At 44.2% G+C, this 24,608-nt stretch overlaps 2 protein-coding genes and 1 non-coding gene across 3 annotated transcripts; 2 read left to right on the top strand and 1 right to left on the bottom strand.

Annotated features, from left to right (window-relative positions):
- Positions 1 to 114: 114 nt before the first annotated feature.
- On the top strand, positions 115 to 23,951 carry Txndc12 (thioredoxin domain containing 12). Its single transcript, XM_036177809.1, has 7 exons — positions 115 to 371; positions 9,610 to 9,670; positions 14,753 to 14,805; positions 17,630 to 17,703; positions 19,748 to 19,817; positions 21,110 to 21,193; positions 23,230 to 23,951. The coding sequence occupies exons 1-7, from the start codon at positions 281 to 283 to the stop codon at positions 23,307 to 23,309; spliced, it is 513 nt and encodes a 170-aa protein (XP_036033702.1). The 5' UTR covers positions 115 to 280; the 3' UTR covers positions 23,310 to 23,951.
- On the top strand, positions 10,436 to 13,621 carry Kti12 (KTI12 chromatin associated homolog). Its single transcript, XM_036177808.1, has one exon. The coding sequence runs from the start codon at positions 11,130 to 11,132 to the stop codon at positions 12,183 to 12,185; it is 1,056 nt and encodes a 351-aa protein (XP_036033701.1). The 5' UTR covers positions 10,436 to 11,129; the 3' UTR covers positions 12,186 to 13,621.
- On the bottom strand, positions 14,294 to 14,371 carry Trnap-agg. The gene has a single exon. It is a non-coding gene; the product is annotated as a tRNA-Pro (tRNA).
- Positions 23,952 to 24,608: the final 657 nt, after the last annotated feature.

The raw sequence follows: 24,608 nt of genomic DNA on the forward strand, positions 1-24,608 counted from the left end.
GGAAAGCAAACTCGAGATGTACTCCCCTATCCTTCTACGTGATCTGCACCTTTAAGCTTATTCCATTCCAAAGCGGACCCCGGAGGCACCGCCCACATCCGTCTAACATCACTTCCTTCAGTGTTTGGGGGTGGAGGGGAAGAATAAAAAAAAAAAAAAGGAAAGAAATCTGGGAACCAGAGGGGTTGGGCTGAGCGGCGATTGGAGAGCGGAGCGGACCCTCTGCTAGGAATCCTGTGTTCCTTCAGTCCGGTGCCCCTGTGCAACTACCATCGTGGAGATGTCGCTTCGTTTCGGGGCCACCTGTTTGCTGTGCTTCAGTTTCCTGGTCCTCATCACTTCTTCAGACGGACGCACTGGGCTTGGAAAGGGTCAGACCCCGTTCTTACCGTCATCATTACCGACCCCGGGTCCCCTTCTTGTCCTCACACTTTTCTTCTCTCGCTGTATCTTAGGCCACACCAGATTCCTTTTTATCTTCCTCAACTGCTCCGGGGGATTTCTCGGGGTAGGGAGTACCAGGTCGAGAGGGAAGTTGTACTTGAGGGCGCTCTTAATTCCTGGGTTTGGGAAGGTATGGCTCTTGAATTAGGATGTTTTAAGAGTCTAACATTGTAGTGTTGAGTGTTTGGGAAGCCTTAAGGAACCATCACCTTTCCGCCTGAAGAAACAGGGTCGCTGGTGACCTGTGTTTCAGAGATAGCCTCTTGGGTCTGAAGATTCCTCACCATTTCCAAGACCCCGCTCCTGATTACCCAGGAGATGCAGAAGAAAGAGGCAAATGAAAACTAGGTCTTCTGCTAGGTCACTAACAGTTGTCTTTGGTAGCTGAGTGTAGCTCAGCTAGTGTGTTGGAAGAAACTGATTTTTCAGATGGAGGGATCAGTGATTATGAATGAAGATTAGGAAGTGTGAACATCTTACTCCTTGTTATTACCTACTTTTTTTTTTTTTTTTTTTTTTTTTTTTTTTTTTTTTTTTTTTTTTTGAGACAGGGTTTCTCTGTGTAGCTTTGCGCCTTTCCTGGAAATCGCTTTGTAGACCAGGCTGGCCTCGAACTCACAGAGATCCATCTGCCTCTGCCTCCCGAGTGCTGGAGTGCTGGGATTACAGGCGTGCACCACCACCGCCTGGCCTTAGAACTCAGGCTCTCTTGTCTTCACAGTTATTTCGAGCCATCTCCAGGCCTAATCATGCTGTTTTTAATTTTAAAGGATTAATTTGTGTGTGTGTGTGTGTGTGTGTGTGTGTGTGTGTGCAAATATGTGACGCAAGTAAGTCAGAAGAGGGTGTCAGTTCCCCAGGAACTGTTCTCCATTAGCTGGAGGTACAGGCACTTGTGAGCTGCCTGACATGGGAGCTGGGAACTAAACTCTGGAAGAGCAGCAAGTTCTCTTAACCATTGAGCCATCTCTCCAGCCCCTGTTTGTTGTTGGTTTGTTTTGTTTTTTGTTTTTTGTTTCCATTTTTTGAGACAGGGTTTCTCTGTGTAGCCCTGGCTGTTCTGGAACTCGCTCTGTAGACCAGGCTGGACTCGAACTCCGAGATTCACCTACCTGCCTCTGCCTCCCAAGTGCTGGGATTAAAGGCGCCCGCTGTTGTTTGTTTTTAATGTTCCTTATTTTTGCATTCCTTGCTGGGCAATGGGACGGAGTGGAAATTTAGTGGACCTGAACACAGTCACCTATGTTGGCATTGATTTTTGATCACCAATCATATTTGGTCATCGGCTTGGGTGCTAGAGACATGGCATTAAAGAGAACAAAGTTCTTGCTTTTATTGGATGTATATTCAAGTCAAAAAGAGAGTGAGAAAAGGATAGGTTCATGGCAGATTGATAGAGACTTTCAGCTTGTATCATATAGTGCTGTGGAGGGGTAGGAAGTAAAAAGCTGAGGAAGCAAGGGAGCTGCCATTCACTTGAGTAAGGAAGGTGAGAAAAAGCTTTTCTAAAGTGATGTGTGGATTTCCACCTACGAAGGAGTGATAAACTGCACAGTTCATCCTGATAGGTCACAATGTCTCAAGTACTGATAATCCTATTGTAAAACAGACTGATTTATGTATTGCTTACATATAGATTCTGTGGACATAAGATTATGTCATACTCAACCTCACCTCAAAAGAGAAAAAAGTGCTACCCAGGGCAGGAGTTCCCAAGATTTTTGATGAATATTCCTTCTTCCAGGGTGTTTAAATAGCTCCAGCCCTTTCTAGAAGATACCATGGCAGTTTGCAGAGGAAGGACTGAGCGACCCTTCCTACTCTCCCCCTGCAGTTTTCATTGGGAAGCGCAAACCCAGCAGTTTGCGAGTGTGCACTCTACTGGAATTGTTAGGCCTAGATTGTAATCTTAGTCAGGCTGTTCAGCCAGTTCTGGTCTTCGAGAGGGTTGGATTAGAAATGTGTCCTGAGGGCCTTGCAGCTCTAACATCTCTGTGTCAGAAAACACTCACTGTTCTCTATAGACTAGAAATCTAAAACACATCACCCATGAAGAGAAGCAGAGTGACTAACATTTACTTTTTGTATGCTAGCTTCCAGGCACTGATCTGTGCATTTTTTCATACAGTGACTAATTTAATCTCATTGTAACTCTATGAGATGGGTAATATTTCCCTTGTCATCCCCATTTCACAGATGAAGAATCTAAAATGAGGCATTAGGAGTTAACTAGTAAGTGGACAGCAGGAAAATGAATCCCAGAGCCCGTGTCCTTAACCAGTACACTACTCTGGTCTCCAGTGCAAGTGAAGAAATTAGCCATTCATGTGCTTATCCTGCCTGTAATAGAAAGAGATGACTTCAGTCTCTGGAATTAAAAGTGGGCACAGTACCACTCCATGCCCTGTTCACAGCCACAGCCACTCCATGAGACATGTCTTTGTTAGCTGTATTTAGCATTGTGCAAATGATAGAAGGCTGAACTCGGATTCCAGCTCAGCTTTCTGACTGCAGACATCACGTGGTCACACTGTCACCCTACCTTTCAGGTGCAATGTCCCTATCTCGGGCCTGGCTGCCGCTCTGACATTTGACCTTTCCTTCTCTGGGTTTCAGCAGCTGGAGCGTGGGTTGGTGCTTTTCTCTTGTCTTTAAAACAATCTTTAGGACCAAGAGCTTGGACACTGACATAAATACTGTGTTTGGCAATGGCTTTTCCTGGTTTAAACGTCATCTTGGGGGGGGGGGAGAGCTGTTGACACAGGAGCCTTTGGCTTCCTTGCAAATGACTGGCAGAAACTGTCTTGCAGGTGACACCTCAGGAAACTGGAGTGTCTACAGAGGTGCCGCCATGGCCAGGAGTATGGGTGCTTCAGACTGTGCCTGTCTAAGTTCTTTTTTGAGGGGAAAACAAAGACAAGCAAAAACCCCCACGGGTGTCCATAGCTGAAGTCGGTGTTCCCAAGGTGCATTTCTTCATTTATTCTTTAACCTTAGTGAGTGAGCCGGGAAGTGTAGTGAATGGCTCTAACTAGAGATGCAACCACCTACACTCCAGTTCCAGTGCTGCCTCTCACAGGCATGGAGCCCTGGGCAAGCTCTTTAACCTCGGTTTCCTTATCTGTGAGAAGAAAGGAAGGAGTTAGCACTTCACAAGGTTATTCTGAGGAAAGATAAATTAATACCCGTAAACACATTTTAAGAACCGCTATGCTTAAAAAATACATTATCAATATTGTTTTTGTTATCGTAAGCTCTTGCTTTTTCCATCTCCTTGCGTCTGTGCTGCATTCAGGAGAGCTGGTTACCTCCCCGCCTGTCTCTAGGTTGCTATTTTAACCTATCCATTGAAGTTTTTAAAAACTGAGCAAACAAAAGAGGGGCCTGAGAGAGTTCCACAGAAGCACTTGCTGCACAAGTGTGACGACTTATGTTTGATTCCCAGAACCAACTCCAAAGTGAAAGTAGAGAATTCACTCCATAAAGTTTTCCTCTGACCTCTACACATGTGCCACTGCATGCACTCCCACTGCACATACGCACACATACTTGCACACACATTAAAAAGGAGGAGAAAGAAGCTGGGCGGTCGTGGTGCACACCTGTAATCCCAGCACTCGAGAGGCAGAGGCAGGTGGATCTCTGAGTTCAAGGCCAGCCTGGTCTACAAAGTGAGTTCCAGGAAGCCTCCAAAGCTACAGAGAGAAACCCTGTCTCGAAAAACCACAAAAAAAAAAGGGGGGGAAAAAAAAAGGAAAAAGGAAAGATATAGCAGAAAATACAGAGTTTAAATATAGGCCCTTCCTCTTTCCCACTTCCTATATTAGCACTGATACATTTACTAATGAAGATCTCCCATTTATATTACATTGAACTATTAGTGTGAATTTTGTGCATTTTGACAATGGAGTGGCACTATTAGTTTGCCTGGGCTGCTATGAGTACTATAGTTTTTTTTTGTTGTTGTTGTTGTTTTGTTTTTTGGTTTTTTTTTTTTTTGGTTTTTCCAGACAGGGTTTCTCTGTAGCTTTGGAGCCTGTCCTGGACTAGCTCTATCGACCAGGCTGGCCTCGAACTCACAGAGCTCCACCTGCCTCTGTCTCCCAAGTGCTGGGATTACAGGTGTGCGCCACCACTGCCTGACTTTTTTGTTGTTGTTTTGTTTTTGAGACAGAATCACTCTTTGGGACCAGGGCTGGCTGGCTGGCTAGTGAACTCCAGGGATCCTGGAGTCTTTTCATCCCCAGCACTGGAATTACATATGCAGACCATCAGGCCCAGCTTTTTACATGGAGTCAGGATTGAAGTGGGTCTTCCTCCTTGTGTAGCAAGCGCTTTACAGACTGAGCACTAAATTGGATGGTTTAAACAACAGAGATTCATGTGTCTATGATTCTAAAGGCTTGAAAGCAAATCAAGATGTTGGCAGCGTCGGTTTCTGCTTGTTCTGGCTCTCTTTTCTTTCTCTATTAACGTGGTTTTCCCTCTCTGTGTATTTAATCTCTTCTTTCAAGATGTAGGACCAACTTCATTACCTCTTTAAAGACCATGTCTTCAAACAGTGTCATATTATAAAGTACTAAGGATTAGAACTTCAGCATAGCTAGTGAGAGACATTATTATGCACAGTTCAGGCTATAACAACCTTGATCCAACAGTGCACTATAGAATTACAAAATAGCTTGCTGGTATCACAAGCCCACATGAAATGGGTTCTGGGGCTCAAACTTTACTGTCTGCTCCTCAGCCCCTGCTTTTTTTTTTTGCTTGGTTTGTTGTTATTGTTGTTGTTTGATTTTGAAACCGAATTGAATGAATCCCAGGCTGGCCTCAAAACTCATAAACACTTAGTATGACTCTGAGAACAACCTTAAACTTACGATCCTCTTGTCTCCACCTCTTGAATGCTGGGATTGCAAATATATGCCACCTTTTCCTGGTTTAGATTTGACAGTTTATTTTAGGAGTCCATGAGTTATTTCTCTAAACACTTCATATGTAGTTTTTGTTCTGTTTTGTTTTTAATCCTGTGGTTGATAAACCTAGTACCTAAAGTCCTCATGGCCTGTGTTGATTCTGATGATTTGCTTTCACACACACACACACACACACACACACACACACACACACACACATCCAATTTGTGGATCTATGGTGGTGAACTCACAATGGTTGTTCATCATTAACTACCTTAGAGTCCTAATGTGGGGAATGTTTCCTCCCAGAAAAGTTTGATATTTACTGAGGCTGGGGGTGGGTGGTGATGAACTGGGTTTCAGACCTGGAATACCTCTAGTTTCTTTTGTGGTTTAATAGGAGAGTCTCACTCAGGCTCAACTCCAGTTTGCCATATCATAATAGATGTTTGCTTTTGGGGTGGGTGGCCTCACCTTTGCTTGTTCTTCTGACTTTGGCTTACTCTGTGTTTGCGGAGGGATTTCCATTGTTGCAGCTGAGTCCGCCCTGAAAGTCTGTTTTATCTAGGATGTCATTGTTTTGTGGGCAGGCTCTTCAGTCAGGCATGTTGCCAAAGCAGGATCCAATTGTCCAGGTTTGAGGCTTGTGAGTAGAGTGATGATGAACACCTTCAGCACCTTCCAGTTCTGGGCATCTTCCCAAATTCACTCTCAGTGATTCACTCTTCAGCATCAAACTTGGGGCCTTTAGGCAAGTGACACTCCCCCTCCACCTTGGCCATGCTGCTGAGATGGAAAAATGATGATGGTTAGTTTGGATGGTTAGTGTGTTAACAGGAGTGAGCTTTTGTTTCCCTGTGGTAGACCACTGATGACAATTAGATTGTAATTCATTTGGGAGAAATAAATTTCTGAAAGACAAATGTAGTCACTAAAAAGGCACAAGGCTGGATGTTAAATCTCAGGTTGGTTGTTCAGCAGTGAGATAACCTAGTATAATTTACTGGCTTTTGGGAGTCTCAGCTGTAAAGAAAAGCAAAAGCTACTCCATACTGATGTTCAGACTCTGTCTTAACATTTTTATAATTTTGTTTGCTATTCAGAAATAACCTTATGAGAGACAATGATTATACCTATCTGAATCTGGAGAAAACTGAGATATAGAGAGGGGAAATAGTGAATGATTGTCAAGGTAACATGAGTTGGCTTGTATATTGTGCTGTGCACATATGAGGTGGTTAATAGTAGCAGATACAGGGAGCATCACAGAAGAGGGGCCGAAAGAGTAAAAGCCAGAGGATGGGAAGGAACGCTGTGAAATGCTGTTCTCCGGACAGGACATGGCTGTGGCACCACGAACTCACAGCAGCTGTGGCCGCCTGTACACCCGTCTCACAAGCCCCACTCCCCTGGGAGGAGCTATAGGTGTAAGGACTACAGGAGACACAGGACACACCCACAAAGGAGATTTGCCCCAGAGGGACAAAGGGCAAGGAGTAAGAGACAAAGACAGAGATAGAGGACAAAGGAGAAGAGAAAGGGGGCAAGGGTGGGGATGGGGTAGGGAGATTTTTGCCCTGGAGGAACAAAGGACTGCCTCTGGATAGAGGAGACAGATGTGGCACATAGGTAATGACAGTTCAGAATTTAATAATTCTCTGACTGATGGAGCCAGAAGGGGGTTTTGATTGCTGGACTTCAGTACTTTGAGAGCTGGACCTTGGTGGTCAGCCTCAGGAGGAGGAAATGGCCAAATAAGGGAATAGACCTTGGTGGCTTCAGGAATGTAATCTATGGTTTGGCAAGGGGGAGAAAGGTGTTAGCCCAGATCATGGGGACCCTCAAAAGACCACCACGGAGACCAAATCCTGCATGTAAAAGCAAAGAGCCTTTATTTCAAGTTCCAGAGCTTGGTCCCTCTGTCTGTCCAATACAGCGGTGAGAGCATAGAGCCCTGAGCTCAGGTGGGGCAGAGTTTTTATCATAGCAGAGGTTGGGATAAAACATTCTGTAAAACAGAAATGGGTGTGTGCTAGACTCTAGGGCATCTGGCCACCTTATCTAATGGTTGGAATGTTTGGGATGTCGGGTACTTCCTCATCCCTGGGTGGTACCAGCTTAAGGCTTTTCCTGGATCTGGGTGTTGCCTGCCAGTAAGCCTGTCACAGGAGCTGTGTCTAGGCCCCTAAGCCTGTCATGGCTGCTGTGTGGTCAAGCTATTTGGGGGCCCCTTCACAAAAGGTAAATGATGAACCCTGTCTGAGCCATGTTTGCCATGGGCTTGCTAGAGCCCTTCCGTGGGTCTGTAACCTAATGGTTGCTGGAGGAGTCATTTCTCCACGTGCAGCCATTAGTAAGTTGCCCTTGCTCTGGTAGGTGACCTCCCCCACACAGGCTCATGCATGCAATCCTAATTAAATGGACACACACACACACACACACACACACACACACACACACACACACGAGGGGAACTTAGCAGGAAGAAGGGCTTTAGTGAGAGGGAAGGATAAAAAAGGATAGTATATAAATGAAATTTTGAAAGAATAAATCTATTTAAGTAAATAGTGTCTAACATTATGAGCACTAGTGTTTTCTGGATATAACATAGGATTTTTCAAGAACTCTTTTATGGAGTACTTGCAACAGTCAGTCGTGTGTACTGCTAAGTGCTAGAGAAAGAGGAAAAGATACAAGAAGTTTGGTCCCAGCATTTAGGGAATTCCCCTTGGAATAAGGGAAACGGACACACAAATGTTTAAAGATTCTGCCTGGGAAATGGAGTGGGACAAGAGTTGGGTGGAATGTGAGTAGGTCCTATCAAAAGGAATGCCCCTGGGCTTAAACCTCAGTGTTGAGTTGGAGCCAAGGGTGGGGAAGAAAGGCAGAGGTAGACGATTTTGAACCTCCTGGAGGGGAGAGACCACACACAGTGCTGCATGTAAAAGAGGCAGAAATAAGTACTTCCATGTCTTGAGTTTTGAGAAAACTGTAGAGTGAGGTTACAAAGTGGGTGGAGTGCTTTTACTTGTTTTTTGCTCTTAAGACAAAGTCTTTCATGTAGCTTTAGCTGTCCTGGAACTGTATGTAAACCAGGCTGGCCTTGGAACTCAGAGATCCACCTGCCTGCTCTTCTCCCCGAGTGCTGGGACTAAGGGTGTGCACCACTACACACAGCCAGGGTTTTTTTGTTTTGTTTTGTTTGGGTTTTTCAACACAGGGTTTCTCTGTGTAGCCCTGGCTGTCCTGGAACTCTCTCTGTAGACCAGGCTGGCCTCAAACTCTTATAGATCCACCTGCTCTGCCTCCCAAGTGCTTGGATTAAAGGCATGGGCCACTGTTGCCTAGCCAAGTCTTATTTTCTTGTTGAAGCCTTCGTAAGCAGTCCTTTGAGAGTTGACCTTTTACTCGGAACATTAGATACCCTCTGAAATTGTTCTTACTAATGATGTCATTGAAAAAGATCTTGGGGGCCAGGGAGGTGCGTCAGTGGGTAAAGGCGCCAAATGTTGCCAACCTGAGCTCAGTCCCTGGGACCCACATGGTGGAAAGAGAGGGCCAACTTTTGATGGTTGTCCTCTGACTTCCACATGGAGGCTGTGTCATATGCATGCCCACAAAAAAAAGTAAACAAATGTAGTTTTAAAAAGGAAAAAAAAAACCATTCTGGCTGAATTGTGGGAATAATGACAATTAATGCAGCTGACCTCATTTTTTAGTTCCTTGTACCAATATTCAGAGGTAGAAAATAGCATCTTGATTTTATAGATGGTGACATTGGGACTTACATGGCTTCATTCCAAACCCCACATACTTCATGTGAAGTGGAGGTACAGATCCCTGTCTTTGTGACGCCAAAGCTGCACCGTGTTCCACTTCAGGGGAATGCTTTCTGGTTACAGTGCAGGGCATTCTCATTTGCTCTTATGGTATTGTTGGCATAGTTTGTAGTACTTCACATCATTATTTAATCTCCTAGCAATTATTAATTAGATGGTATTATCTCCACTGAGAGGCATGAAAACAGGCGTGGGGAATGTGACAATATGCCCAGAAAAAAGTGAGCTGGGTGTTGAATGCCAGGCTCTTAGCTTTGGGTTTGTTTTTTTTGTTGTTGTTGTTGTTGTTTTGTTTTGTTGTTGTTGCTTTGTTTTGTTTCCTGTTTGTGGATCTATTATAAACATGTCTCACTTCCTTCTGTGTCTGTGATCTTTGTTCATTGGATGTTTATAAGGCTCTTTCCTTCTAGGTTTTGGAGATCATATCCACTGGAGGACCTTAGAAGATGGGAAGAAAGAAGCAGCTGCAAGGTATAAAGCATGGTGTCATGCCATTTATAGTAACAAAACTTTCTATTACTTAGTAGAATCACTAACTTAGCATTGTTTTCAGGTGAAGGGCCATGTCAGGGCCCCACAAGAACTAAAGTTTTGTTACCGATAACAAAAACTCAGCACTTACTGGGTACTGGGTGTTAAATAGCAGAGCTGAGCTTCCAACACCTCTTTAGGTTCTTTAACTAAAGAGCCTGTGCTCTAAACCCGAAAGTTATGCTGTCTACCAGCCTAAAGCTACAATACTGTCATATTTCAGGCTTACGTACAACAACCCAGAGCTTAAGGGCTGGGGGAGGAGACAGAGGTCAGGAACTGCCCATTTTACACAGATTGGTTTATTAGTCTTCACGACCTCTGAGATTGGTATAGCTATGAAATAACTTACGTTTTATAGAAAAGAAACCGAAATACAGAAAAGTGAAATTACCTTGCAGTATTTAAACTGCTATTAAGTAGCAGAGTCAGGACTTTTTCAGTTCTCTATTATTGTACTGTCTAGGAGACTTCTGTACCCCAACATATGTACCCTGTATGATACCACACTCCTGGCACAGACATGCTCACACTTACACTTCTGCACCTACCAAACTACTACTTGCTGACCAGAACAGATCCTACAGTCTCATGACACTGGTGTCTCATTTTCTGCAGTAGAATTGCCAAATTTAATAATAGAAATAAAAGGTGCTCAGCTAAATTTAAATTTTACACAAAGGAAAATAGAATATGTCCATGAAGCTTAATGCACTTTTAAAAAATCTTAAATTCAGATTTATTTGGAAAATCTACATTGTATTTGACAACCCTATCCAAGATAAAAATTCCCATTAGTCTTTCAAGTTAAAAATTAAATATTTTGACCTGAGGATGTAGCTCAATGGTAAGAGTGCCTGCATCAGGCCCTAGACCAGCACCCCTCTCCCAAACAAATAGAAACAAATTAAAATATCAATCAGGTCTTCAGTGAGTTTTCTGGGAAGCTCTCCACTTTTGTTCTTCACACTTATGTACAGATGTGGACGATTGAAGTAGTTGTTATGAGTGTTATGAGCAAACATTTACTAAGAGCTACAAGGTGTAAGAGAAGTCCTGAATAGAGAAGCATCATTTGTAAATTGCTTTCCGTACGCTAAATCTGGTGCTAGTAATTTTGTAGACTGCCCATTAAATCCTAATTAATAAATAGGCATTTTCTTTGACGGCAGGGCAATCATTCTCCTAGGCCTATAACATTTGGTGTAAATAACTGATGCCATTCTAGTCTCCGCGTCTCCTTTCTGAGAATTTCTGTCCTTGAACTAGTCGGTTTAGCGTACCCGTTTCCATAGAAACAAAAACTTGTGCCCACGGAGAAAAACAGGACGTCCGGGTTTCACTTCCGGTCCATACCGGAAGTTGACGCAAGGTCCGCACATGGGTGGCCCTGGAGAATATGCCGCTCGTGGTGTTTTGCGGGCTGCCGTCGACCGGCAAGAGCCAGCGTACGGAAGAGCTACGCCGGGCACTGGTCAGCGAGGGCCACACGGTGTACGTGGTGGACGATGCTTCGGTGCTGGGCAGTCAGAACGCGACGGTGTACGGCGACTCTGCCCGTGAGAAGACGCTGCGCGCCGCGCTGCGGGCCGCGGTGGAGCGGCGCCTGAGCCGGCAGGACGTGGTCATCCTGGACTCCATCAACTACATCAAGGGCTTCCGCTACGAGCTGTACTGCCTCGCGCGGGCCGCGCGCACGCCGCTCTGCTTAGTTTACTGCATACGCCCGTTCTGGCCGAGCCGTAGACCTCAGGGGGCTGACCTCGCGGATGAACGCGGTCCGGCTGTCAGTGTGAGCTGGAGGTCGCGCGCCGAGGAGGGTGAGAAACCTCCGGTGCCCGGCGCTGCCGGGGAACAGCGCGCCGCCAGCCCGGTAGCAAATGGGGAAGTCCTGCCCGCTGTCCCCAGGGAAGTGGATCCAGAGGACATCCCGCCATCAAACCTTCCGGCCGCAGTCACTCCGGAGTCGGAGCAGTCTGCAGAGCCTGCGTCCAGTGCCTTTCCTCCCGAACTTGTGGAGTCCTTAGCGCAGCGCTTTGAGTCTCCCGACTCTCGGAACCGCTGGGATCGACCTTTGTTCACCGTGGTGGGTTTAGAAGAGCCCTTGCCGCTGCCTGAGATCCGGGCTGCCCTGTTTGAGAACCGGGCCCCCCCACCCCATCAGTCTACGCAGTCCCAGCCCCTAGCCTCTGGCAACTTTCTGTACCAGTTGGATCAGACTACGAGCCAGGTGTTGACTGCTCTGATGGAAGCACAGAAGAGCGCTGTACCCGGAGACGTGTTAACACTTCCTGGCACCACACAGCACCTCCAGTTTACCCGGCCCTTGACCCTGGCGGAACTGAGTCGCCTCCGTCGCCAGTTTATTACCTATACAAAAATGCATCCCAACAACGAGAACCTGCCTCAACTGGCCAACATGTTTCTTCAGTATCTGAGCCAAAGTTTGGACTAATAGCGGTGGTGGGAGGCGGCGATGGCTCCTGTCTTTATTCCACTGTACTTTGTCTAGGAAGAATGGTCTACAGACTGTTAAGTTTGACTCACTCGTTTTCTTGACTGCCTCTGTGCATGTCACATCTGAGTGTATAGCATAAGCTCAGGCATAGGTGCTCCAGAAATCTCAGGTGGGCAGAGTTTTTCTTTGGTTGGGCTCTGTTTGGGGATACTAACTGCATCGGGATGGAAGAGAATTGTTTTAAATCAACTGTGAGTAGAAAACGAAGATGATACAGTTTTGTATGGCCCTTCTTTCATACGACAAGTATTTTTGAGTACAGTACTTCTTGCTATCTATCCTGGAGCTTCGAACACAGGTGCATCTTTTGTTCTGGGAAACTTATATTTGTGTAAGACAACCATTAGGTATTTCCTCCAATAAAATCTTTTAAAATTGTCTGTTGGACTCTTAATTTAATGTAATCCCTGCAACCTAGTACTTTATATATACATGTGTCATGGCATGTCTTTAGCTGATAGTATTTTTATATGAGAGGCTCAGTTGTTTGGCCTATACGTTGTGGTACCTCCCATAACGATTGTGCTTCATCGTGTATTTCAAGGCAAACAACATTGTCATCTTAATTTTGTTGGTAACAAATGGTAAGTACTGGATCCCCGTTATCTATATGATTTTTTCAGACTTGTCTTTTGCCTTGAGAAATTGTTTGTGTGGAATGCACACATGCTCAATAGGATGAAGGGTAGCCATCACAGAACCTGTGGAGGATTAACTAGCTGCTGGGAGAAGGTGCTTTTGGAAGACTGTAGAAAAGTTAGTATTTGAAATGCCGCTGTAGAAAAATGGTCAGCAAATCTAGATGGTTTTGGAACACTGGTTTTGGAATCAGTCTTTTTGTTAGCTTATAAATGGCAGAACTTAAATTGTATGTGGTCTGTTAGTTAATCTCTTGAGGGTCTTGTTCTTTCTGGATGAGACTGGGGATTGAACCCAGAACCTTGTACATGCTAGGCAACTGCTCTGTCTACCATTGAGCAACATCACAGATTAATTTTCTCCTTTCTATGAGACCATTAATAGTATCCACCCTAGATGAGTGTGTTGGCATATGCTTGTAATCCTAGCACTCAGGAGGCTGAGGCAGGAGGATTGCCATGGGTTTTAGCCCTGTGTAGGTTATGTAGAGACTGAATCAAAAGTACAAGGACAGATGAGATGGCAGGTCATGCAAGAGTGTTCGCCTCCAAGTTTAACAGTCCACGTTCAATACCCAGGACTTACACCGTGAAAGAACACCACTGATCTCCAGTGTACATGCTCTCTCCCTTCCTTGCTAGGTCTCCCAGGAGCATGCATGGATGCATATACACTCAAATAAATATTATCCCAGGCGGTGGTGGCAGATGTGTTTAATCCCAGCACTCAAGGAGAGAGAGGCAGGCAAATCTCTGAGTTCCAGTACAGCCAGAGCTATACAGAGAAACCCTGTATTGAAAACCAATAATAAATACGTATAATTATTTTTCACACTCAAGTAAATGTAATTATTCATTGAAGTGCAGGGGTCTCACTATGTAGCCTTGGCCTGCCTGCAACTCTATTTAGACCAAGCTAATTTCAGATTCAGAGATCAGCCTCTAGACTGCTGACATTAAAGCCATGTGTCACGATGCCTGGCCCATAATTACAAGTTTTTAAAAAGTTTCTACCCTAGTGATATTTGTGGAGCTATGTAGTTTAATGCATTTTAGTTATGGTCACCTGCCTCCTCCTTACACTTGTCTTTTCGTGTGGTTTATAAGCCTTTGCAAATATCAAAGGCCCAAGTCCATTCAGATTCTTAGTAAGTCTAAGGTGAGGTAGCTAAATAGTTCACCTAACACTTACTAAATGAGCTAATCACGAAGACTAGCACTGGTGTAGAGTGAACGATGTGTGTTTGATAGCAATAATAATGTATGTGGTGGACATAGCAGATGTAAAGATGCTGACAGTACCATGTCTGAGACATTCTAAGTGTCATGGAGAGGATGATGGAAGAGGTGCTGGACCCCTTAGCTCGAGCTGTCATCCTTACACAGCAAGTGTTTTTTTTTGTTTTTTGAGCTGAGCTGAGGATCGAACCCAGGGCCTTGTGCTTCCTAGGCAAGTGCTCTACCACTGAGCTAAATCCCCAACCCACACAGCAAGTGTTTTACCTACTGGCCCTGTTGATAATTTATATCCTAATTTTTTACTTAGCATGCTAATGGAAGGCTTTTATTTACATTTTCAGTTGTGTGATAATCACTTAGAGATACAATAACATCTAAAATAATATAATTTGATGTTTTCCTTCTATTCCACATTTTTTCCCTACTTTGAAGAATTAATGGGAACAGAATTTACAATAGTTTTTCTGGTAATAATCTATTAGTGAAATAGTTTGATTGTTTTACAGTTTCTCAACTGAAGCCATACAGCAGGAGCATTTATATGCAGTACTCTGCCTCAGTGAACTGGTTGTTTTGTTAGCATACTTTTGAAGGATTTTACTAGAATATAATTTCTTTGTTTTTAAGTGGCTTGCCCCTGATGGTGATCATCCATAAGTCTTGGTGTGGAGCTTGCAAAGGTAAGTACAAGTGTTTGACTCTTACATCAGGCTTGCTGGCAGAGCACTGCTGATTTCCTTGAACAATACCAAATAAATTCGACACATTCTCTCCCTTCATGAAATTTGCAGTTATTTTTGCAGGAGGCTTTAGGGGGGATAGGATGATTAAGATACAATTATGTGGTGTATGGAGTTAAATATTTTAATGTCATGGACAGTGCATCTAAGCAGAATCTGGAATTCTGTACAGAGGGACATAAATGGTTTCGGGAAGGAGAGAATCAGTCAGAACCAGAGGATATTTGACGGTGGCATGTATTCTTTCTGCCTGCCATGTTACCAGTCAGGCTTTATCTTTCACTGATACAACTAGTAAAGTCCTAGTTGAAAAGAAGTACAGCTGGGCACTCAGGAAGCTGAAACAAGCATTGGTGCTAGTTCGAGGCCACCCTGGACAACAGAGTGAGTCCTTGTCTCAAAAATAAGATCAGGGGTTAAGAGGAGTGTAAAAGTTCTGTAGTGCATGCCTGTAATCCCAGCACTGGGGAGCCCGAGGCAGGAGGATCAGAAGTTCAGGTACAGCATGAGTTCCATCGAGAGACCTTGATTTTTCTTTCTTAACTTTTTAAATTTTAGTTTTTCTTTAGTACACATTTGTTTATATTTTATTTTATTAATGAGTGTTTTTTTTTTTTTTTTTTTTTTTTTTTTTTGCCTGCATGTATATATGTGTACCACACTTAGGCTTGATGCCTTCAGAGGGCAGAAGAAGGTAGATCCCCTAGAACTAAAGTTACAGAGGATTGTAAACCACCCTGTGGATCCTGGGAATCAAACTCGGGTCCTCTGCGAGAGCAGTAAATGTTTTTAACCACTGACCCATTGCTCTAGCCCAGCATTTTATTTATATTTATTGTGTGTGTGTTTTGTGTTGTTTTGTTTTGAGACAGGGTCTCATGTAGCCCAGGCTAACTGAACTCACTGTGTAGTGAAAGATGACCTCAAACATTAGATCTTCCTGTCTCCCCCGAGTCCTGGAATTACAAGTGTGTGCCACTATCCCTGGGTACTGGGGATCGAAGCCAGGGTACTGTGCATGCTGAACAAGCACTTTCTAACTGAGCTATACCCCCCAGCCCAAGAGACTCCATTATTTAAAAAAACAAACAAACAACAAAACCAAAACAAACCCCAGAGGCGGTGTTGGGCCTCCTGATTATAAAAAGCAAACTGCATAGGGCCAATGAGATGGCTTATTGAGTAGAGAAACTTGCTACACAAGTCTGGCATCATGAGTTTGATTCCTGGAACACATATAAAGGAGGAAGAGAACCTCCTCCACATAGTTGTCTTCTGACCTCCATGTGTGCTATATGGCACATACACACACACATACACACACACATTTTATATACACACACATTTACACTGTGGAAGTCAGAGGACAATTTGTGGGAGTCCACTCTTGACATGTGGGTTACAGGAATTGAACTCCGGTCATTAGGAGTGGCAGTGGACATCCTTACCCACTGAGCCATCTCTTCTACCCATAAATAATCTTTTTGGTTTTTGGGGGGCAGGGTCTCACTATGTAGCACTGGCTGTGCCAGAACTCACTACATAGACCAGGCTGGCTTCAACCTGACAAAGATCCTCCTGTTGTGTCCTTGACTAAAGACTTATGCTACCACACCCAGCTCCCCATTGTCCTTATTTCATAAATGAAGATCCCGGTTGCGGTCACATCACAATGCAAGTGTTAGAAGCAGGCTAAGAATCTAGGTGCCCAGTTCTTATGATTGTATTTTTTAAAACATTCTTGTCCTTATTACTTGTTACTGTTGTTTGAGACAGGTCTCACTGTGTGGTCCTGGCTGGCCTGGAACCCGCTTTGTAGTCAGCGCTAGCCTGGAGCTCGGAGAGATGCGCCTGTCCAGGACTCTAGGAGTAAAAGTGTGCTACACCATGCCTGGCTTTTTTTTTTTTTTTAAATTGGGACAGGTCTTGCTATATTGCATGATCTTAAACTCAAGTAGTTCAAATTATCTTTCTGCCTCTGTTTCCCCAATAGCTGAGTCTACAACTGTGTATCATTGCACATTCTGGGGTTTTCTGTTGTAACTGTATATTTGTGTGCATGTGGTATTAATATTGTGTATGTACTCAGATGATGTGTGGGTAAATACCAGAGGACAACTTTGTGTGTCGGTTTTTTCCTACCTTTTCATAGATTCTGGGGATCAAATTCAGGTTTCCAGGCTTGCACAGCAATTGCTTTTACCTGCTGAGCCATATTGCTGGTCCCCACTTAGTTTTTTGAGGCAAGGTCTCACTGGAATCTGGAGCTACCAGATTAGGTAAGGCTGGCTAGCAAGCCAGTCAGTCTCAGGGATCCTCCTGGATACTGCAATTACAAGTGCGCGCTACCATGCCCTGCTTTTTTGGTGAGCACTGGGGATTGAACTTAGGCCCTCAGGCTTGCATGCAGCACTTTACAGACTAGACCATCTTCCCAGCCCTCAATTCTAGTTTTTTGTTTGTTTGTTTTTTCGAGACAGAGTTTCTCTGTGTAGCTTTGTGCCTTTCCTGGAACTTGCTTTGGAGGCCAGACTGGCCTCGAACTCACAGAGATCCGCCTGCCTCTGCCTCCCGAGTGCTGGTATTAAAAGCGTGCACCACCACCACCCGGCCAATTCTAGTTTTTAGACATAAAAGTTTCAGTTATATGAGTTAGTTTAGCAAATACCCGACCCATCAATGAGAATGAGTAAACAATACTCACTAGTGTTTAGGTACGATAATATTTCTGTCATTGCAAAATGTTTTCTTTTTTTCTCCCTAGCTTTAAAACCCAAATTTGCAGAATCTACAGAAATTTCAGAACTGTCCCATAATTTTGTTATGGTAAATCTGGAGGTAAGACTTCAAGAGTTCCCCCCACACACACCAACCTCTGTGATTTTCTGGGCAGAACTGGCTGCTTGTATATGTTGTTTTTTTCTTGACCTGTAATACTAAGGTTTACACGAGAGCTGTATTAGAAGCCATCCAGCATTTGGAGAGGAAGTAGAAATGGTGAATTTGACTAAGTGCCTAAAATTTGGAGACTTGGGGTTGGGGATTTAGCTCAGTGGTAGAATGCCTGCCTAGCAAGTGCAAGGCCCTGGGTTCGATCCTCAGCTCAAAAAGAAGTAAAATTTGGAGACTTTTCATCCTTAGCTTCTGATTATGATAGATTTTACATTTTCATAGAGCTGTTCTATAGACAGCCATTTATAGAAGCTACAACATCCTGCAAATTGTGATTCAGTTGAGCTCCTACTAGATGCTTGGTTCTGTTAGCCTTTTATGTGCAACCTTCCTGTTTCCTTATGGAGCATTTCTTATGGACTTCATACAGAATTCAGGTCTTGGGATTCTGAATCTTAGAATATCAAGTCTTAGAAGGGATTTTTTAGGTCATTGGTATTATTCCCATTTCATAGACAGGTCTAAAATCAAGTGTGTGATTTTATCAAAATCCTAAGAACCTAATAAGTGAGAAAATACTGTGACCAAGGTGTGCTCCCTCCCAGGCCATATTCTTCAAGTGTGGTACCATGTAGTACTTTACAATGATGCTTCTAGACATAAGTTTCTTTTTCTTTTCTTTTTTTTTCTTTTTCTTTTGAGCTGAGGATCGAACCCAGGGCCTTGCATAGCAAGTGCTCTACCACTGAGCTAAATCCCCAACCCGACATAAGTTTCTTTAAAGGGATAGTTTGCTTAAACATGGGTCCAAGAATCTGAGGAATGCGGGCTGGAGAGATGGCTCAGAGGTTAAGAGCTCTGGCTGCTCTTCCAGAGGTCCTGAGTTCAATTCCCAGCAACCACATGGTGCCTCACAAACATCTGTAATGAGATCTGGTGCCCTCTTCTCTCTGAGGCTCTCTTCTCTCATGCAGGCACTACACCCAAGTAGAGCAGTCATATACATAAATGAATAAATCTAAAAAAAAAAAAAAATCTTTGGAATGTGTAAACAGTCAATATTAAAGCGTCGAGCATGTATAGCCCAGTGCTAATTAAAGCAGTTTAAATAAATGACCCTATTTTTTAAATATATACTTTATTTTTGTTTTATGTTCATTGGTGTTTTGCCTACATGTGTGTCTGTGTGAGGGTGTCAGAAGCCTTGGAACTGGAGTTAAGACAGGTGTGAGCTGCCATGTGGGTGCTGGGTCCTCTGGAAGAGCGGCCAGTACTCTCTCCAGCCCCCATAAATGGCCTGATTTAATCCCTGTAAATGGGAACCTTGCCACAAGCTATAAAATTACTGTTTATTTCCCATGAACACTATCTCATCACTTTCTGGGGTACACTGGGATTTCTCATTCAAAGAGAACAAGATGTCTCCAGTGAATATTCTCGAGTTCAGAAAATGTAGTGACAATGTCAGTCTTACTCATTCAGGAAATACTGTGTGCAAGTCGGTGACACAGGATTGGGAGTGCTACAGTGAACAAAATTCCCTCATTGAAGTAACATTCTAACTTGGGAAAACCAATAAAATGAAATACATCAGATGGTAGTTAATGCTATGGCTGAAAGTTACCAGTGAAGGAGATAAGATTACTAACAATTTAAAATAGGCAGTTAGGAAAGAAAATTGTATTTGATCAAAAATCAGAAGCAGAAAAGGGAGTGAACCCAGTGGGTGGTGGGGAAGTGTGTCCAGGCAGAGCAAGTCCAGAGGCCCAAGTTATGAATGTGTCTGATTTGTTGAATGACAGTTAACAATAAGCAGGTTAATGTGGCTAATGATGCCTGAACAAAGTAGAGCATGAAGTTTAAGACGTGCTAGGGGGACATGAGCAGGTCATGTAGAGCCTCCTGGCCTGAGCAAGCCTGGAATCCTCTGAAAGGCTTTGAGAAGAGGAGGAACATGTTCTTATCTAAGGTTTATATTTAATCTTAACAGGATGAAGAGGAACCCAAGGATGAAGATTTCAGCCCTGATGGGGGTTATATTCCACGCATCCTTTTCTTGGGTAAGGCAAAAGAGCCTGTTGGGTGACCCAGGATAAGATGTTGGTAGAGAAAAATGAATGATAAGCATTGGAATTATACTGGTGACAGACTGAAGTGTCCAAAAACCAAGCAGTCAAGAATGAGGGACCTGGGGCAAGGTGCTGCATGCCTATAATTCTAGCATTGGAGGGTCAAGTGTTTGCGGCTGGCCTAGGCTACAGAGAGATTTGAGGTAGTGATGGTGAGAAGAACATGAGAATGAGCAAGCTTTCCCATTAAATAACTGCTGTTACAGGGAAGCATAAAGAGTGTGACCTTCCGTTGAGTCCCTCACAGTCATTTGGACATCACCCAGGTGTCAAACATGGCGTTAGACACTGCTAGGGATAGATAAGTAGTTCCCACCCTTGGGTCTGTATGCAGCTAAACCAATGGAATAGCATAACCAGGCACGTGTCTTTCAACATTTCTGGTTTGTTTTGTTTGTTTTTTTTTTAAGACAGAGTTTCAGAGCACTTGCCTAGCAAGTGCAAGGCCTTGGGTTTGGTCTTCAACTCTGGGAAAAAAACAAAAAAGACAGAGTTTCTCTGTGTAACAGCCTTCACTGTCCTGGAATGTGCTTTGTAGACCAGTCTGGCCTTGAACTCTATATATAGAGAGATCCACCTGCTTCCATCTCCCAAGTGCTAGGAAAGGTGTGCACCACCACTCTTAGCTTTGTCTTTCAACAGTGGTGGCATACATCTGTGATCCCAGCTCTGGGAGGCAGGAGTTCAAGCCCAGCCTCGGTTGGAAGTTTGAGCCAGGTGCATGCCTTTAATCCCAGCACTGGGAGGCAGAAGCAGGGTGATCTCTGGGAGTTTGAGGCCAGCCTGGTCTGAGTTCTAGGAGAGCTAGGGCAATACACCGAGAAACCCTCTCTCTCAAAAAAAAAAAAAAAAAGTTTGAGGCCATCCTAGAATACATGAAACCCTTTTCTCAAAAAAACAAACAAAAAACAAAAACAAACAAACAAAAAACCCAAAAATTAATATACAGAAAAATTTTTGCCAGATTTAATGGATGATACAAATAAGAAAATGTTTCATTCTGTCATTATCAAGCAGAAAGGGAATAGCATTTGCCAAGGTACAGGCGGAAATGATGAGCTATGCTCAAGGAAATACGGACTTTTTTTACATGAAATCCCAGTGTGGTAACATGATGAGCTGCAGAGAAGCGTCTCATCTCCTGAGGGCCAGTCTACCAAATGGTGCTCGAAGTACCTTTCTGTTGTAGTTACTGCGATCCTCACACCGTTTGTCTTCAATAGATCCCAGTGGCAAGGTGCGGCCTGAGATCATCAATGAGAGTGGAAACCCCAGCTACAAATATTTCTACGTCAGTGCTGAGCAAGGTACAGTCCTGAGAGAAAGGAGGCAGAGTGGTTGATCCCAGGCAAGGTCTGTGACAGGAACCTATCTCTGTGAGCCTGTTGGCAGAACAACTCCCATATGACTAGGTTTGGGCTAGATTCTATATCAGATACAGTTGGAAGATAAAACTGAGCCAGTGGAAAGCTAATGACTGGTTAAAAGCGGAAGTGGTTGGTATGTAAAATGAACAAAAAATTTCTTCATTAAAAAAAAAAAAGCGGAAGGATTAGAGCTTTTGGAGGTGGTTGCTGGCTTCTGGCCTCCGTTAATAAGTCAGAGTTGGATTTGATTTGTTTTCCATTTCACCTGCACTGTTCTTAGAAGAATCCAGAGGAGAGGAATGTGAACTGTGTGCTGAGCAAGGCAAAGCAGTTTCCTAGATAGTCAACGAAATGGACAAGCAATATAAGAATTTGGCTCTGGCCCTGGCAAGATGGCTCAGTGGGTAAGGGCACCTGCTGCTAAATGGGAAGACCTAAGTTCATGTCCCAGAACCGGTAGAAGGAGAGAGAGAACTGGCTCCTGCTAGTTGTCCTCTGACCTCTACACAGGTGCTGTTGTATATTAGTGCTATTGCACACACACGCTCAAAATAAATAACAAATTTAATACAAAATAGTAATGTGTCCCTATTCAAACTATGAAAATGAGCGTGGGGGGGGGGTAAGACTTGCTAGAAACATGTAGCTTGAATCCGAAGAGTGAGTTGTAGTCAGCGGAAAAGGGAAAGCACATTGCAGACAGAGGCGATGATGGCATGGCACAGAGGGTGAAGGAAGGCTGAAGTGTCTGCCTCACTTTTTGGTCTCTTGGGTCTGAAGCACGGTCATTCTAGAGGCAGGGGTCGGAGTCACTGCGTCCCCCCACCCCCAGCCTTTAAAGGATGGCCAGGTAGTTGCTTGCTAAGGTGCCACATGTCACTTATTGTTAGACTGCCCAGTCACTGGTCACTTTGTAGTTGTCTGTGGAACTCGCATTCCTAGATGGGAAAGGGGAAGAGATAGAGAGGTGTTAAGTGTCTGTCCTCCGGGTAAGGAGGATGCACCCACCTTAACCAATGCGAGTACCTGGAAATGGCGTCAGATGCAGACTTCCCACACAGAGGAGGGCAGTGGGGCTTTCGGCCCTAAGACTCTCCAGTCGCTCTTGTCGTCCACACACTTCCACAGTCCAAAGGGAAGCACAGGCTTTTCCCAGAGTTCTCACAGCTTAGTTGGCATGAGACTGGAAACATTCAAACCTGGCTTTACCAAGAGCGCAAGGAAAACATAAAGGAAAAAACTAACTATATTAGCTGCCTTTATGAGCATATATGGGTTTGCAAGATTCCCAAGACAGACCGCGCAGCCCAGCTCCTACCTTGCCGTTGTAGAGCCACGACTCATAGGCCTGCACGGCCCCCGCTGCCCTCCTGGACGTGCAAACGAGTACATAGGAGGGATTCCTGAGATGCAGAAAACATTCGACTGCCTCGGTCTTTCCTCAAGCCTCTCTTTTTCCCCGCTGAAAACTTGACTTTCTCTATTCTATTGATTAATAGTAGAAATGACAAGCCCTTCAGGAAAGGTCATTTCCTCTGGTGTGCGCACATATATGTGTGTTTACTCACACCCATCTCTACAGGGAATGAGATAAATGCAGCAAAGGCCCAAGGGGGCAGCAGGAAGGTGTTCCCTCTTACCCCCGAGTATCAGCTGAGCATGTGCAGTCATGATAGGCGTCAACAAGAACCAAAGTAACAATTAGGATTTCTATAGGTCTTAATAGTTTATAAAATACTTGTATTATCCATGCTCTGCTTAATTTTCCTAACAGTCTAATGAAATGGCATTCTCTCGCTTTATAGACTGGGAGGGGAAAGAAATCCATGACACCATAAGGTTGAAATCCAGAAGTACATCTTGAGTTTGGGCCTCTTCTTATATCTCTTCTAAAACATGTAAAGTCTAATGCTTGTTGTCAGATACCAGCTGCTAAAGATGGCCCATGCTTACCCTACCCCTTACCTCTATTCCAGTTGTTCAGGGGATGAAGGAAGCTCAGGAGAGGCTGACGGGTGATGCCTTCAGAGAGAAACACCTTCAAGACGAGCTGTGACATGAAGGAGTGTTCTGGAAGAAAAGCAACAGGGAGGGAATCCGGAGGAATCACCCAGAACAGTCAAATACCAGGAAACCGAGCTTCTCCCTACACCGGAAGGAGTTCTCACTGTGGAAGAGGCTGACGAAGCTGGTCTGTGCATCCAACAGCATGGCCAACTGTCTTCTGCTCCCTCTCTCCTAAAATATCCATTCCTTTGAATGTAAAGGATGAAACTCTGATACAAAACTTGAGCCACTTGGAGATTTACTCCATGTCAGTATTTGAGTCTTTACCCACTTCCTCCTACTGTATTCATGCTGACGTGAATGGAGATGGGAAGTATCTTTTCTATAGTGTTTTTTAAGAAGACATTCTCCTTTTCTCTTGGTGATAATCCTGGGCTTCTTCCTGAATTCCTGTGCTCGTCCTTCTCTGCTCAGGCCTCCCTGTTCGCATGAATGTGTGTCAAGAATGGCCGTGTGCTGGGACTCAGCGCCAGCCCGAAGCATGCTTTTCCTGTTGCTGTTAGAGACACTCAAGCCTTCAAGCACTATAAGGAGCCATTTTGTCAATTCATCAACTGTATTTTTGTACTGGGGTTAAAACAAAAACAAAAGATATTATTTCATTAAGCTTTAATAAAACTTTAAACAGAAAGATGCTGTGGTGGCCTTTCATTATTAGAAAGGGAAGAAGGGCTAGCTAGCTACAGTGGAGGATGAGGAAGAAAACTGGCTTCACTAAGAGTCCTAGGACCCCTGTTCCTCCACCTACATCCAGGTGAACACCAGGGCATTTCTTTTGTTATTGTTATGGTAGGGTCTTTTTTTTTCCCGTATGTGGAGCAGAGGATCAAACCCAGGGCCTTGTGCTTGCTAGGCAAATGCTCTACCACTGAGCTAAATCCCCAACCCCTATGGTAGGGTCTTATGTTGCTCAGGTGTTCTCAAACTCTTGGGCTCATGTGATTCCCCCATATCAGCCTCCTGAGCTCTTGGAATATAGATGGGAGCCACCTCTGTACTTTTAAAGCCTGAATTCCCTCTGCCTGTCTGAAATAGTGCAGGCCTTTTCTCTTTCTTTCCTGGGCTTATGGTGACAGCCCTGTAACTTGCCTATTTGTCTGTGATACTCTTTCCTGTAGCCCATCTTCCTTGCCTTCTCCAGAGTAATCTTTTCAGAACACTAATCCATGTCATTCCCCTACTAAAAACCTTTCCTACTACCTTCAAGATTACGTTACTCCCTTAAAAATGTTGAGGGCTTCGGGCTGTCAGGCATCTCCTAATTGCTTACTAATTGCTCCTGACAGCC

Source organism: Onychomys torridus, chromosome 2, assembly GCF_903995425.1.
Source record: "Onychomys torridus chromosome 2, mOncTor1.1, whole genome shotgun sequence".
NCBI lineage: Eukaryota > Metazoa > Chordata > Mammalia > Rodentia > Cricetidae > Onychomys > Onychomys torridus.